Source organism: Orbicella faveolata, unplaced genomic scaffold (genome assembly GCF_042242905.1).
Source record: "Orbicella faveolata isolate gen_17 unplaced genomic scaffold, um_ofav_v1 contig_4, whole genome shotgun sequence".
Classification (NCBI taxonomy): Eukaryota; Metazoa; Cnidaria; class Anthozoa; order Scleractinia; family Merulinidae; genus Orbicella; species Orbicella faveolata.
Window position 1 is genome coordinate 1,719,962 of NW_028301569.1, and position 17,478 is coordinate 1,737,439.

The window sequence follows — 17,478 nt, forward strand, 5'->3', positions numbered from 1 at the left end:
ATATGGGAGTAAATTCAATTAGAGCTGACAAGTTATCGGCTATTGTTCCCAAAAAGCTTTCATTTCTGGATGGTTTTTATGTCTCTGCAGTAGCAGTTTATTTTTATTAGATGGGCATTTTATGACATTCTTTTCAGTCCGATATTTTTAAAGGTAAAAAGTATCAAAACTGCTCAAATGTTCTTTGAAGACTGCGTTGCACCAAGTTAAAGTGCAATTTAATTAAATTAGACTTTCAATGTGTCAGAGAGGTTTTTTTTCTCTTTCTTTAAATTTTCAGTGAAGTAGTGTTGTTGTGTTGTGTTGTGTAAAAAGGGTAAACTTACGACTCATATAAAATGCGAAAAGGTCTCTTAATTTGAGTATTTTTGAGCAAAAATTCCTCTTGGGGGTTGGAAGGGCTATGTGATCGGTGAGTGAGGGAGTTATGCATGTGCACGTGTCGCACCAATCACAGTGTGGGTTTTATCAAAGAACGAATCTAAGAAATAAATAGGATGATATCTACATTAATCTGGAGACATGTCAGATTACTGTAGTTTATTCAGTCAAACATCTTATGACTCACTATTTAGCTATCTTACCATAACCGATGTAACATCGTATGTACATTATGAATTCCCAGTTTCTTTCTTGCTGTACACCGCAACCAAAATAACTTGTCGAATTAACCAAATCATTACTGTAAACAGCTCCATGAATACTCCTATCTCCAAGACTTCACAAAAAAAATAACTCTTGCATGCCTTGCGTGCCTATGTTTGTCATGCCCTAGCCTATCTACCATGAAAATATGAGCGAAATCGTATTTTCGACCCTTGCCGAGTTATTTTCCATTTTTATGGACAGGGACTCTTAAAAGTTTGTATGTAACTGAAATCAAGGCTTGGAGAAAAACTTGAATTCCAGCTTGCCCTTGGGACAAGTAGCTCTCAAGTTTTGCTTGCCCTGGGCAAGTCTTAAATTGCTCTTTTCATGATTTAGTTGGCATATGACTTGCTTCATCTCTTGCCCATCGGGCAAGTGAGAATGAAAAGTTATGTGCCCAGAAGGAAAATCTACTTGTCCGGAACAATGGGATGGCCCTTTTTTGAGCTCTGTTTAATGGTAGTTTAACCAAGTGAGAAGATGTTATGAATTTAATAGTATCTGCAATGTGTTGCTCCGGCCTATCTCTGTGGAAGGGAACTGACAAAAAAGTTGGGACATGAAGCAACTTCTCCTCCCCCCCCACCTACAATGTTGATAATCAGGTGGTTTTTCCCTTTTTGTTGAGAAAAACGCGACATTTTCCAACATTGATTAGGTGGGATGGGGAATATGTGATCCAGCTCAACTGTCCCAACTCCAGGATTGTCTGAAAGAGATATGCGAGGAAATTTCTAGTGAAAGTAATGCCAATGATCAAACGATCATTTGATCACTAGAACAGTCTGCTGGCAGATTATGCAACAATCACAAAACGTCTCCAAATATTATGAAGCTCATGAAGAAAGTCCACGTAGAAAAATCGAACTACGGTGTAGTTAGTCTGGGTTCCAATGCTTTTTGCTTCTGAATGCAAAATTCATTATCATTCAGAAGTATTGTTGTCTTCTTCTTGCGGATATGTGAGCGAAGACAACTTTCGTCCAAATCTCACACTGAACCACAAAGACTGCATGTGCACAATGATGTTGTAAATTTCTTTAGGAACTTTTCGCACAGTTAGTACTACAGGCGAAAAGCTCTTGCAGAAAATATATTTTGTGTTTCCAAACAAATGGTAATCAAGGAAACTTGAAAGTCACCCATGAAAGCAAACTTCATAAATTCTACCCTGTTTGCAATGCGGTAAAACATTACCGGTATAACTATGGTTGTGATAAGCACATAAATGACCTTCTGAACAGTGAAACCTCATGAGTTGGCCTTTCATGTATGCATCCATCTTATTTCAAAGAGAATCCCGTTGAACGAAATCTTTTAAGACAGCATGCACTGATAACAATCATGTTGTTGTGATGCCTTGAATTTGCATAAAGTCTTCAAACATTACTGATGTGTGAAAAGTCATGGTTTTGTCATGCATGCATGTAGTCCTGTGCTTGTTTTCGCCTACTGAGAAACTTGCTTGTTTCAAAATTTGGGTTACACTTGGAAGCTACTTCCCAGTAAATATGTGTTTTTTTAACCTTTGTTCCAGACAGAAAAAGCCATTTCAAATAAGCTCATTTTGCGCTGCTATCACACCACTGGTCTGGGACTCCAGGACACATCATAATAATAATTGTAAACAGTAAAATTTCCTCCATGTCGCCGAAAAACAAAACAAAGTGAACCCAGTATCTAATTCAGAACCAACCAATAAAAAATGTACTGTTACTAAACTGACGAAAATAATTATAAACCAACAAAAAGCCAAAGGCCTTATATCTGTCTCAATCTGTAAAGTTATTTTGAGACACTCTTGATTCACAGGTTGCTTAGCACGTGACCAAAATCTTCCCTCTGTCAGTGATAAAATCTACTGACTGATTTATTCGCGAACGAAAACTCACTCCAAGGAAGACTTCAACAGCGTATAGACTTTATATGGCTTACACTTTAGAACTTATAATATTAGTCACATCATTAAGAAGCTTCCCAAGATCTCTTGTGTAATGGTAGCCGTATACGTAGTAAGGTCGATGATTTGTTTGTTAGTCAGTACGGCTGAGAATCAACTTCTTCTTCTGTTGTATTTGTTTACATTTTGATGGATTGAAATACAGCTTTGTAGAACATGTAAACAGCAGCTCACCCTGATCAACGAATTTGAAGTTTCATCAAATGCGCATCCGTTCATTACTTTTTCTTTGGCCGTTCCCAGGGATCGGTCCAAATTCGAATTGTTAGGCTCATGAAACGTTCGTTGTCTGAACTGAACTTTAGAGTTTCAATTGTCAAGAGTTAAGAATTTGTCGTTTTAATACTTCTTACGGTAAGTGCCGGTGCTAGTTCTATTTTTATGCTGGCATGCATGCATTCCTTTGGATAGTGATTTCGCATAGTTGGCGCACTTATGTCCGTGCACTTGTGTCGCGTACGATTTATCCCCCTGTGGAAGCGAAATGCACTCTGGGAGTTCCTTTGCTGCTTTCCTTTCCTGTTTGCAGGTTCATTGGAGTGCTTTTAATTGAAGCTTTTAAAAGACAACTTAGGGATGGATTTTGGTTTAAACAGTATCGGATAAATTTGCGTTCACGGGCAAACTCGTAATAAGAACATATCGTCCATACATACAAATTTAGCTATACAAGCAAGTCGTACACGCGATAGCTGAAGGGTCTACATAAAATTTATGGATTGGTAGCGCAGTTGTACTTTTGCCAGTCTTGAAGTGAATTGAATGGGCATTATATGAGCACTGAAATATACAGTTTACAGTAGTGATAATGAAGTCAGGGTACGATTCATTTGCAGTTTTCAGTTTTTTATGAAGTTTTGGAAATGTGCTGTTTTATGTTTTCTGTCAACGAAAGAGTGGTTGTGATTAAACAATCGATAATCATTTTGTCAGGGTAAAGACAATACGAATGTTCATTGATTACAAGTATACGGTTAAAACAACAAATTAATCGTGACCCACCATACGAAAACATGTCTGATGAAACATGGCAATTTGGGTCAAACCAGGTTTCAAAAGGGTTTCCAAAGGGTTTCAAACTCCCGAAACCAGGTTTCCAAGGGGTTTCTAAAGAGTTTCCAAAGGGTTTCTAAAGAGTTTCAAAGGGTTTCCAAAACATTTCCAAGGGGTCTCTAATGAGTTTCCAAAGCGTTTCCAAAGGGTTTGAAACTCTTTGAAACCCCTTGAAACCAGGTTTCCAAAGGGTTTCCAAAGAACTTTTAAAATTGTTAGCAACTGGTTTCAAAAAGAGTTACCAAAGGGTTTATTATTGTTTCTAAGGCAATCCAAACGGGTTTCCTATCCTATGAAAGCTTTGAAACCCCTTAACGAAACGTTGCATGTGAGACATTTAACGTAGTACGATAGAGCGTCTTGAGTATTAGATTATACCTGCAATGCATTCTTTCAGCTAAGTTTATTAATTTTGGTTATTAATTGTTTCCCAGTTAGCATAGGCTTAAAACTTTTCTGTTTTAAAAAAACGTACTGAGGTCGACACAATGAACTGTTCACTCATGCAAAAACCTTTCATCGAGTATTCACGGCCGTTGACCGCAACCGCATCATGTCGTGATTAATTTATGGCAACAAGATATTAAATTTTGTACTATGCTGTTTTGATGTTCACTGAAACACTCGTCTGTTAAACTGACGAAACTGCTTGTTAGATGTTTAAATCTTCCTTGAAAATCGTTTTATGTTAACTTACCGTTTTAACGACTTGCATTTAATACTGTTCGTGACATTTTCGCATCCGTTATGATAACCTTGCGTCCGTTTAAATGGCAAGCAAGAATTGAATGGAAGTTACAAAGAAGTGTTATTGTTCGAACGGCCACAGAGCATATCTAGTACCGGGATTACTGACACGGAACAATTGTTAAACAGCTAATAACAGCGAACAAAGAATTTCTACGAGTATTGAACTTTTCTTTTCAATTCAAGGCGAGATTATTTCAACAGAAAGCGAAAACAAGCATTAAACCCTGTGACATGAATTTCATCACGTGTTGGACTTGACAACGTGGTAAACATGCAATGCCGTCTGGATTAATTATCCGTTTATTTTGTTTTTGACTAGTTGAAAAGGGAATTTATACAACAGTGTTGCTTTGCTAAATGTGCAAATGAGACCTAAACCTTTCAAATGCACTGTAACGAGACTCCTTGAACGTGATTATAATTTCCATAAATCGTGATCTTCTCATTGTGATTGTAACACAACGTGGGTTGCCAGTCAGAGCAATAAAACACTCATTCACATATATCACTAGCAAATCGTCAGCCTGTTCATGATAACTTTACACTGACAGCAAAAATTACTCAAAAGAAGGAACGAAAACCATTCAAACCGAACTAACAATGCCTTTAGCAAATTACAGAGTCTAAATAGTTCGTTGGCAGGATCGAAAGCCGACACGTTTCATATTTACTTGCAAGAAAGCAAAAGTTTTGTAACAAGCAAACAGTTTAAGTGGAAAACATAATTTCAAATTCTTCGGAAAGCTTGAGAATTAGTTCAGAGAAAACATAGGCAGAATTACGCAGTAGCAAACAAAATATTGTTATGAAGAGCAGACGTAAATATTTATTTCTGGAAACTTCTAGAATGTCTAGTCACGCAATGTTTGTGCTAGAACCCTCTATTGTCACGCTACGGAACATTTTAGAACATTCTACCAAATGATGTAATGATAATGTAATGTTACATAAATAGAAGCTCCAAGAATGTTGTAGAATATTTGATAAATGTATATAAAGAATCATCTAGGTAGTATAGATTGTCTCGTTAGTTCTCGGCAGAGACCGAGAGAAGAAGTTATAAGGTCTCGTTAGTTCTCGGCAGAGACCGAGGGAAGAAGTTATAAAGTCTTGTTAGTTGTTCTCGGCAGAGACCGAGAGAAGAAGCTACAGCCCAGTTAGTTCTCGGCAAAGACGTTAGTGGAAAAGCCATAGAGTGATATTGCAGTTGTGAAAGCTATTGAGGAACTTTGTTTAAGGTCAAGTGGACCGTAAGGAGACACCGCGATTTGTTGTGAGTTTGTGTCAGTGGTGACTCAAGTTTAGCAGTAGGCTTAACTTAGTTTAGTAGTAGATTGTATTGTTTAGAAATCGCTCCTTTGTAGCTAAGATTATATTACATATTGTTAAATAAATAAGTTGGGTTTGTAGAAGAGTTTTGTAGTTTCTTTCTGGTGGTCAAGCGAGACCGTAACAATATTAAAAAAAAAAGGTCGCACCTCACGCAAATATGCAAATGATGTGTGTTGTTGATCTTGCATGTGAACAATAACCTATTCGCGTTTACATTCGCAAACGTCCGCAATTTTCGCCACTAAACTTAGGAGAAGTTTTGCATGCGTTATATCTTTTGATCTTGCCACAACTATAAATAAATCAGTACCGAGTCATGCGGCAAAATAACATTTCTGCAAAAAAAAATTTTAAAAAATTAACATGCAGTGCATATGCCAGCGAACGCAAACTAGGAGAATATTTTTCCCCCGACACTTTCAAATCAGGTTTTCAAAGAGTATTCAGAACATTTCAAAGGGGTTTCCAACATGTTCCGCATTCCAAAGAGTTTCAAAGCGTTTCAAAAGGGTTTCCAAAGGGTTTCAAAGCATTTCAAAAGAGTTTCAAAGCGTTTCAAAAGGGTTTCCAAAGGATTTTGAAGCGTTTCAAAAGGGTTTTAAAGCGTTTCCAAAGGGTTTCAAAAGGGTTTCAGAAGGGTTTCAAAGCGTTTCCAAAGGGTTTCAAAGTGTTTCAAAAGGGTTTCCAAAGGGTTTCAAAAGGGTTTCCAAAGGGTTTCCAAAGGGTTTCCAAAGGGTTTCAAACCCTCTGAAACCGGGTTTCCAAAGGGTTTCAGAGCAACCTCAAACCCCCCAGAAAACCCTTTTGTGGATAAGACGTGTTTTCATATGGACGGTCACAATTTTCTGTGAGGTAATTAGCATTGCCAAATATCTTTAAAGATAATAAGGTGTCGATTTCAAAGAGAGAAACTTGTACTTTGCGGCTTTCCTTTGCTGTTTGTAGGATCAGCAGAGTGCTTTTAATTTCAGCTTTTAAACAAAGATTTGGGGGTGGATTTTGGTTTATACAGTGTTGGATAAATTTGCACTCACGGCAAACTCATAATAACATATCTTCGATACATACAATTTTAGATAGACAAGTGGGTTGTGCACGCGATATGACAAGTCAAGAGAAAATGATTTTCTCTTGGACGAGTATATGGTTAAAACAACAAATTAATTTCCGGTGAGGTAATTAGCTTTGCCAAATATCTTTAAAGATAATAAGGTGTTGATTTCAGAGAGAGGAACTTTTCAATGGAGTGCTTTTTATTTGGGTTGGTACATTTCGCTGACCCTTAGCACTTGGACTAACAACATGGACCTGGTACATGAACTACTTGAAGGAAACACCAATAGACTACCCTAAATGTAAACCCCTAACATTTCTAACCCAAAAGTTTAAGAATCAGTTTGTCTGCTCATGTTCCAATCTTCTAGGAACAATTTTTAAACATCATCGCTTCTATATGTATTGTCTGCCGTTTATTTTAGTACCGCCAACATGGTACTGTCTCGATACAGATTTTCGCATGCTAAGATGTTAGCACAAAGAAGTTCTTGTGGTTTGAAAATCCTACTGCAAAGAAGTTCTTGCGTTTCGAAAATCCAACTGCAAAGAAGTTCTTGTGGTTTTAACTTCTAACCGCAAAGAAGTTCTGGCATCTTGCAAGATCCAAGCGCAAGCAACCCTCAAGAAGCCGCAAGAAGTTGCCGGCATGCGGATGCAAAAAGAAGTTGTTGCATATGCATTATTTTGGGGCTGTACTGTATGAAGCAGAAAAAGGTATAATTTGAATGACTCGAAGCAGTTTGGAACCAAAATGTTTTACCAGTAATGGTTAATTGTGAGGGTTAATCAGGGTGGTTAACCCTGTGACACTTCTGAAGCCGAGAACACACCTCGCTTTATACGCGTTCTGGTTTTACAGAGGAAAACGAAGAGAGACATGCATAATTTTATCGCGTTTAGGTAGCAGCAACGCTTTATTGTTGTCCACTGGGTAAGATGAAAATATCCACTTGCTCTGTGCCCACTGTTTCAACCGAATTTGCATCATTTCTGTTTCGTGCAAATCAACCACCCCTCTTAATAAATAGACAAGATCATTTATTTCAGTGCCTGAAATAGAGACATCCTTCTCAAACACAATATCTTGTGCATAGTTGATTTTAGGGGTGAACAAATTAGTGAGCCTTTTGCCCCTTGAGAAGCAATAGAGGGTCATGTCACGGACTTATCAATTGCTTACCATAGGAGGTCATTTACCTACCCAGGTAAAACTTGTCGTTGCATGCTGTTTCTTTTTAGTAGCGCTCGTTAGCTGTACCTGTAAGACAGTACAACTCCCCTTTTCTCTAACCTGTTTTACAGCGAGTGGTGTGATCTTCTTTAAATTCTTCTTTCGCACCATTGCAGACAAAAAAGTTGGGACACGAAGCAACTTCTCCCCTCCCCCCACTTGCAATGTTTATAATCAGTTGATTTTTTCCCTTTTTGTTGAGAAAAATACAACATTTTCCAACATTGATTAGGGGGGTTGGGGAAAATGTGATCCAGCTCAACTGTCCGAACTACTTTTGTCCAGGATTGTAGTTTGGTGCATATAAAAAATTGTTATTGAGAGAGCAGAGGGAAAGCTTGTCAGCAGGGATTCTAAAAAATACTCACCAACTTTTCATGGTTGAATGCATTATTGGCACAAAGTATTTGTTATTGAAGGCTGCCCCCCCCCCCCCCTCCCCTGCATCGATTGAGAGTTTTTGTGCTGAAGACCTTCTAATGACTTAAGGTACTTATGCATCACTGATCATTCTGACTGTGTTTGGTTTTGTATTATTTTTTTGGTTGGTTCATAAATTTTCTTGTACACAATAACATATTAAGTCTTTTGTATCAATATATAAAAATGGTTTGACACTGGCTTAAAAAACTTTCAAACAAATGTTTGTTTAAAAAACACTAAAAAGACGTTTGGATCAAGAACTTCGGTTTTCATGGGTTGTGAATGGAAAGTGTAACAGTGGATTATGTAAAAAGGTCCAAAGTTATGCAAATTTGCTAAGTGTATGATTATGAACGGATTGCAAACTAATGAAGTCAAGCATAAAATGTCAGGAATGTCTACATGGTGAGTCCCTGCATTCATTCAAGACCATTCTAGTGGTTTGTCAGTGGCTTTATTACAGTTTTCCACTACTTTTCTCAGTGCTGTTATCGAACACATCCTGGATTTGACAAGCACTGAGCAGTCTAATTTTTTCTAGGAAGATACTTACACATATATATATAAGTGAATAAATGTTTGAAAGAAAATTCGCCCTGAGTGGGATTTGAACCCATGTCCCCCCGCATACTAGTCGGGTGTGATATCCACTACACCATCAGAAAATTTCCTGGGAGACCACGTTCCATGCCATGTAAATCACATCTTTGATTGCCGTGTTGCCAGCATGGTTGTCCTGATGGTGTAGTGGATATCACAGCCGACTAGTATGCAGGGGGACATGGGTTCAAATCCCACTTAGGGCAAATTTTCTTTCAAACATTTATTCACTTTAAAATATGATTATTTGGGGTGCACAAGGTCAGGGGTTCTTTCATATACAGTATATATTAATTTAAAGTAGCCTGTATCCTTTGTGGATCCTCCATTGTCATCTGCTAAGTTGACTTCGGTTGTGTATCATGAACTTGATCCTTAGTTGGATTTCAAAACGGAGTTATAGGCTTCCCCTACCTTGTCACCTTGAAAGAAAATTTCCCGGGAGACCACATTCCATGCTACGTAAATCACATCTTTGATTGCCGTGTTGCCAGCATGGTTGTCCTGATGGTGTAGTGGATATCACACCCGACTAGTATGCGGGGGGACATGGGTTCAAATCCCACTTAGGGGAATGTTCTTTCAAACATTTATTCACTTTAAAATACGATTATTTGGGGTGCACAAGGTCAGGGGTTCTTTCATATACAGTATATATTAATTTAAAGTAGCCTGTATCCTTTGTGGATCCTCCATTGTCATCTGCTAAGTTGACTTCGGTTGTGTATCATGAACTTGATCCTTAGTTGGATTTCAAAACGGAGTTATAGGCTTCCCCTACCTTGTCACCTTGAAAGAAAATTTCCCGGGAGACCACGTTCCATGCTACGTAAATCACATCTTTGATTGCCGTGTTGCCAGCATGGTTGTCCTGATGGTGTAGTGGATATCACACCCGACTAGTATGCGGGGGGACATGGGTTCAAATCCCACTTAGGGGAATGTTCTTTCAAACATTTATTCACTTTAAAATACGATTATTTGGGGTGCACAAGGTCAGGGGTTCTTTCATATACAGTATATATTAATTTAAAGTAGCCTGTATCCTTTGTGGATCCTCCATTGTCATCTGCTAAGTTGACTTCGGTCGTGTATCATGAACTTGATCCTTAGTTGGATTTCAAAACGGAGTTATAGGCTTCCCCTACCTTGTCACCTTGAAAGAAAATTTCCCAGGAGACCACGTTCCATGCCACGTAAATCACATCTTTGATTGCCGTGTTGCCAGCATGGTTGTCCTGATGGTGTAGTGGATATCACACCCGACTAGTATGCGGGGGGACATGGGTTCAAATCCCACTTAGGGGAATGTTCTTTCAAACATTTATTCACTTTAAAATATGATTATTTGGGGTGCACAAGGTCAGGGGTTCTTTCATATACAGTATATATTAATTTAAAGTAGCCTGTATCCTTTGTGGATCCTCCATTGTCATCTGCTAAGTTGACTTCGGTTGTGTATCATGAACTTGATCCTTAGTTGGATTTCAAAACGGAGTTATAGGCTTCCCCTACCTTGTCACCTTGAAAGAAAATTTCCCGGGAGACCACGTTCCATGCAACGTAAATCACATCTTTGATTGCCGTGTTGCCAGCATGGTTGTCCTGATGGTGTAGTGGATATCACACCTGACTAGTATGCGGGGGGACGTGGGTTCAAATCCCACTTAGGGCGAATTTTCTTTCAAACATTTATTCACTTTAAAATATGATTATTTGGGGTGCACAAGGTCAGGGGTTCTTTCATATACAGTATATATACATATATATATATAGCTACTTTCATTTTTGCAACAGTAAGAAATTAGTTCAAAACGGGAAGAATGGACTAATTTTAAAGTTGAATTATTTTTTATTTATATTTTAGAAGAAAAAGAAGCCTAAGAAATTGGATCCTGAGTTACCATCTGTGAAAGAGGAAGTTAGTGGAGAAATAACTCAGAGAAAACCAAAAACAGAAATAAGGAAACCCAAGAAAAGCAAGAAAGTTGAAGAGGTGGATCCTATTGTATTGAGGAAAAGAATGCGTCAGTTGTACAAGGCTGTGGTGAACTATCAGGTGACAGTTGCAATGTTACTGTGCTTGTAGTGCTAGTGTGCTGCTTGTGAATTCAGAGGCAATTAATGGAACTTCCCTGGTGTTCATTGATGATGCACATGCAGGATTATAACCAACCTTTTCATATAGGAGTCTCCCCCCGCGGGTTTCGAACATCAGCAGTCTAAGGCCATTTTACAGTCGCTTGCAGTGTGTCAAGGTAGTTTTTTTTTTGAGAGACTGAAGGTATAACAATTTTTTCATTGTAAGGAAAATACTTATGTTTCTTCCTTAGCGATTCGATTCAGGGAAAGTCCTCGTGGTTTTCCTTCACAAACCTACATGATTTGTGAGTTCAAAAGTAATCGATATAAATGAATGATTAAAGGCTCCAGACGATTTTTTTTTACACAAGCAACAGAAAGACAAATGCTTCCTTTCAGTAAATGGTTTCTTGACAGAAAAAGAAAAAACAATGAAGAAGAAAATGAAAAATAATCAGCAGTCAACAATGGGATTCGAACCCGTAGTGTCTCACATGGAGAGCCAGTGCTTATGACACTACACTACTTGCACATCAGTTACTGGAGGGTGAAAGTATATCTTTTATTTGCGTGCCGCAGGCTCAATTGTTTTGCTCAGTCTATACCTCACTTTTGACCAAACAAAATGATCTTGTCATTTCTGACTACAGCACAAGGAAGACATGTACAGATACATGTAATGTAAAACGTGTAGGCAGGCCTGAGTAACAAACAGTTTCTCAACGCTGAACTTTTTCATTTTGCAAATATCACAACACACCCTTGAATGGAGAAAAGCGTTATGGGGTTGTTTGAAAGCTAAACTGCCCTCACATAACAAGTAGTTCCTTTATGAGCAATAATGCCTCATAACACCCTTTTCAAGTTGAGGCTTGTGTTAACATGTGGTGAAGTAAGCTCTTTTTAAGGCCAATATGTTAGGGAATAATTCCAATAATGTTTGTCTAAGAGGGAGTTACAGTAAGTTAACAGACAAGCTCCAAACCATGTGTGCCTTACAGTACTGTTAGTAACTTTGTGTCTCCTTTAAGGCAGTTAAAGTTCGGGCTTACATGTAATGATCTTTGCATTTTTGTATCATTAGGATGAGAATGGAAGATACCTTTCAGCAATATTTGTGGAACTCCCTTCAGCACAGGTTTGATTCTTGTCATAATGTGTTTCTGCAGCATTGTGCAATTGTACCGGTATAAAAAGCGAAATTTAGGTTGAAACTATTTTAGGTAACGTGAAATATTTTATATTTGTATCTATTTGGAGTTCTACTTTAGCTTATAAAACTTCTTCATTTATGCCCAAATAAGCACAATAATATGCATGTACTTGCCAACTCTCACACCTTAAACTTAGTCTCCTGTCTGCAAGCTAAAAACACAACTTAAGATAGACAATTCCCCTCCTGGCTGAAAAGTATGAGCTATTACTGCCTTAACTTACATACTTTCAAAAGACAATAATTATTATGTAAACTCATGCCACTGTAAGAAAAGAAATTCTGTGTGAGCAATAATACTTCTCCCAGTTCTCCAATTTTGGAAGAGAGAAGTACTGATAAGTATGTTTAGCACAACACATCCTAAAACTTAGATTGGAAATGTTGAGAACATCTTCCGATAACATTTTGTCGTCTTTAAAAACTCCGGGCACTTCCAGTCTAAAAATCTCATGCCTTTGACTCAGAAAAAGTTGGCAGATACAAAATTATGGTCAGTGATTAAACACAATAAGCTGCATTTATTTCAGTAGAATTGAGTGTCATTGTCAGGTGTTTGATAAGTTACATGTGCATGTCCATATCATTAATCTAGGATTATCCAGATTACTATCAGGTGATATCTGAGCCAGTCTGTTTGAGCCAGATTGAAAACAACATCAGGGATAGCAAAGTAAGTATTCATTTTTTGAAAACAGTTATAGGTTTACATGATTGTTCTACTAAATTGACTTCAGTGGTAAAATGTAGGCCATGCAAGGAGCTATTTCAAAAAGACGTGGTGTTTTATTACTGAAATGATTAGAAACCTGGGTTTAAGAATACATTGTATGCTGCAGGAGAAGACAAGGGTGATTATTCATTATTAAGACATTCTTGTGTAACCACTCTTTGCATTTTGTAATGTAAGATTCCTGCGGTAGATAGGTAGGTATATATATATATTCTTTTTTTGAGTAGAATGTATTTCGTAGAGCGCTCAACTCAATTGATTGAGGAACATCAACTATAACTTCAGAGAAGTTCAGGTCTCACGAGTAATCATCATTTTATTGCAATAAAACCTCAAAGACCCTCAAAGACAATGACATCAAACACTTTATTTCCTGGCGCATTCTCTCCTCACACTCGCCGTATAACAGCTCAAGCAAAAGATGTAACCTTTGCCTTAAAGAAAAATTCCTTATCATCTGCCAACCCAAGCTATCAACACTTAACAAACGTAATGAACTTGTATCATCTTGCCGCCACAGAAAGAAAGCCCTTCTACGAAACAACTAACCCATTAAATTTCGCGCTGCATATACTATGTAAATTATATTGTATATAAATGGTGGTAAAGATTATTCTTATTAAATCCCCTGATGAGTGGGCAACCACGAAACAGGCTTGTAGGGATCAACTTGTAGTTTATTTGTGTTTTTCCTCCCACATTGTATACTTCGCTCTACTCTGATGTATTGAGCACTGTTCTACGAAAATCAAATTTTACACTTTATATATATATATATGTATGTATGTATATATGGTTCAGAAAACTTGTGGATTAATCAATTTTGGCAACGAAAGACAGGTATAAAACCGACAATGAATTGATGACCGTGTAATGTTTTAAACGAGGTTGAGAATCACACAAGACGACACAAAGTCTGCACACCAGCCATGTTGGAATCACATCTGTCAATTACTTTATTCTCAGCATGCTCAGCTATATGACACAAGGCGTGTCACGTCACTGTGTAACACTAAACACTACATTTCTCCTTTCCTACAGTTGAGGAGAATCGCACAATCAAAGGAACAAATATTGTGAAACAAGTAACAGTAACAACAGATACTAAGCGACAGAACTAGACTAGGCAAAATAAACTTTGAACACGGTGACACATAGTCCTGCGCAAAGTCCTTAACCACTGAATGCTCAACTACGAAATGTTCTCACAGACTCAAAGTTCATAATTCTCAAACAATGTCCATAAATCAATACTTGAGTCACTTTGAAATCAGTCATAAAGAATGTTCATCAAATAAATGTTCAAAATCACTTTAAATCAGTGAATCATCACTAGTCAGATCTCTTGGATAAGTCTCTTTGGAGGCACAGATACACATGCAGACCTTCAGTGCACAAGTTCAGTTAGGATCTCAACATTTCTATGGGGGTCCACTGGTCAGTCTGGGGACTCCTAGACTGAGACTGGAATACCAGGAGGAGGGCTGCTATCAGTTTCCAGGTCAACTGCCTCTCCCTCATGTGACTGAATGGTTCTGAATGTGGTTGAGTCATCAGCCAGAAGCTTTTTGAAGTGAGATGAATTACATGATGAATTACCTTTTGGTCAGTGATTTCTGCTGTTAGCATGCTGTGATGCTTGTTAGTGACAGTCAATGGGGTCGGGTGATATGGCGTTGATAGCTTTTCTCGCTTTGGTTGTCTGACTCGTTCTGTGTCTCCAACCTGAATGTGACAATCTTTGACTGCTCTCCTAGTCTTAGCTTGGCTCTTGATCCTGAGTTTCTGCTTAGCATCTCTTTTGCGCGTGGGACTTTCACCACTTGGCATAACTACAGGGTTGGGTAACTTGACTCTAATTGGCCTCCCAAACAGGGCTATAGGAGGGGCAACACCCGTAGTACAATGGGTAGTGGCACGATAGTTATGTAGGAACTGATACATTTCTTGCTTTCCAGTGAGTAGTGATGCATAGCACCTTTCCAAAGGTTTTCATAAAGTATTCTACTTCTCCATTGGCTACGGGCCATAGAAGAGACATCTTTCGGTGCTTGAAGCCAAGATATTTAGCAAATTGTGCGAATTAGCCACCATTAGGGAGGGGGGCATTTTCAGACTTTACCACCTGGGGTACGCCATAGGAAGCAAATATGCAGTCGAGCTTAGGAATCACCGCTTTGGCAGAAGTAGAGTGGACGATCTCAATCTCAGGAAATCTTGAGTAATCATCAATTACAACAAGGACATAGTGTCCAGCAACTTCACAACTTCACAACTTCCCATGGACCATTGGGCAAAGGAGTCATCTGCAGAGGCTCACGGGAAGGCTTGAGAGGCAACTTGACAGGGAATACAACGTTTCACTATAGAATCAATTAGGCTGTCCATTCTTGGAAACCAGACCTTTGAGCGCAACAGGCTACAAGTCTTAGCTAGCTCTTGATGGTCTTCATGAGCCAATTCGACCACTCATTTCTGAAGTGCATCGGGCACTACTATGCGGCTTCCACGAAGCACGAGGTTACCATCCACTGAAGTCAGCTCACTATGGATGTTAGCAAATCTCTTGAGAGTGTTTGGATTGACTCCCTCTACTGGCTTCAGGTTATCCCACTGGCAAGTTGAGATGAGGCACATTACTTCTTGAAGAGTGGCATCTTTTTTGGTTGCTTTACTGATCTCTTCCCTGCTTAGAGCCATAAGTGTGACTTTGCATTACCATGGAGATGCCTTGAGATGTAGTCTGCTGGATTCAGGTCACCTCTTGAATACAACATGGCACCTTGAGTTAACTCAGATATACTGTTGCAGCAGGGATTCAACACAAGCTTCAAGATTCTTTCATTGACGAAATGGGATGCATCTGTGCAATTCATGAATAGGTCTCACATTGTCATCAATATGCAATTTGACCTCAACATTCTTCATCCTTCCAAGGCCACTGAAAAGACTTTGAATACATTCCTTTCCACAGACACAGCATTTGCAATTTGCAGTATTCCAAGGTCTGTAGCAGTTGTATATCCAAGAAGAGAGGTTTTGCCATCTGTCCCGAGAAATTCAGAGTCAACTGAACGAGACTTTGATTCCACTAAGGCCTTGAGTTTACCCAGCACAGGAAGGGGTTCAGATGCAGATGATCTAGGTAGATTGAGCAAACACCTGAAATGTAGTCCCAGGTTAGAATGTCTGCACCTTAAATGATCTCCTTCCTTCTTTTGCTTCATGTGGAGGAATCTACCAATATTGTGCTGTCTTCACAAACCATCCAGAAAATGCTTGACTAGATTCTGTTTGGTTGATTTCCTTTGCATTTTATGTTATAGTATTCTGGGGAAGATGAATTGATGCTTGACTTTGAAGTTATGTTTGACAATGCACGGTATTACAATGAGGAGGATTCTCAAGTGTATCAGGTACAGCTGTGTGTATAATTAGCACATAATCTTTTTACCACTGAAAACCATAATTCAAATTGCTGAAGATAGTCTAGCAGGAATCTAGATGGTAAAGTGAAGTGCTGGGCACTACCTTATAAGTACTGGGCGCTACCTCACCCTGAGAGTGGCTTTTTAAATCCTTGTCCGAACCTTCTTTGTTTTTTTGTTTTTTTTGGAAAAATTGAAGAAATAAACAGGGACTGTGAAGTTTGATTTTGAGGGTGCATAGGCTATTGACAAGGTGTTGTACAGGTTTTGTTATGGAAACAACTACTGCAGTTTATCAACTACATTGCAAAAGACTTCTTTAATGAAGGCAACTTAAAAATCATGGTCTAGATTTGTTAAAACTTGCTCTGTAAGTGCACTGATAATATAAAAGAGGGGCTGTATAATGAGTTGCACATTGACTACCTTGTAAGTTGTGAAATCAGATTGAAAACTCTGGTAGACTTTTTGAAGTTTCATCATCATGTCTTGGAAAATCACAAAAGGCTCATTAGAATTTGTATTCCCTTGAATAAGTCACTAAATATCATTGTTCATCTTGGGGCTGTATGTGCAGTTCATGCACAAGTGAAGGTGTCTAGTAATACTTTTAGCACTGCTTTGACCTCAAACATAGCAAAATTATTGCTGTGATAGTGTTCCTTTTGTTGTATTGAATAATCTGCTCGTAATCTTTTTAATTTTCCATGATCGTGTACATTGCAATACTGCTTTTAGGTTACTACAGACCGTAACAATTTGTGCCATTTGTCTGCGATGTTAAGTTTCCATTGTTACATGAACTCTTTACCTAGGATGCTTGTACTTTAGAGAAGGTGTTGAGAAAAAAGCGGAAATCACTTGGTCCATCCCAGCCAGGTATTTTATATTTTTAGTAAGGCAATTAAAACCATACTTATTTTTGCCGACCTCAAAAATAAGCTTTCCTTTCCCAAAAGTAGGCTCACC

The 17,478-nt window shown here is 38.4% G+C and overlaps 1 protein-coding gene across 1 annotated transcript in view; it reads left to right on the forward strand.

Annotated features, from left to right (window-relative positions):
- The window catches only part of LOC110052202 (protein polybromo-1-like), a 218,513-nt gene that overhangs the window by 106,104 nt on the left and 94,931 nt on the right, over window positions 1–17,478 (forward strand). Inside the window, exons 16-20 of the mRNA XM_020758318.2 lie at window positions 10,921–11,112; window positions 12,220–12,273; window positions 12,944–13,021; window positions 16,408–16,497; window positions 17,325–17,388. Of these exons, the coding sequence (XP_020613977.2) occupies window positions 10,921–11,112; window positions 12,220–12,273; window positions 12,944–13,021; window positions 16,408–16,497; window positions 17,325–17,388 (478 nt within the window). The remainder of the gene's footprint in view (window positions 1–10,920; window positions 11,113–12,219; window positions 12,274–12,943; window positions 13,022–16,407; window positions 16,498–17,324; window positions 17,389–17,478) is intronic.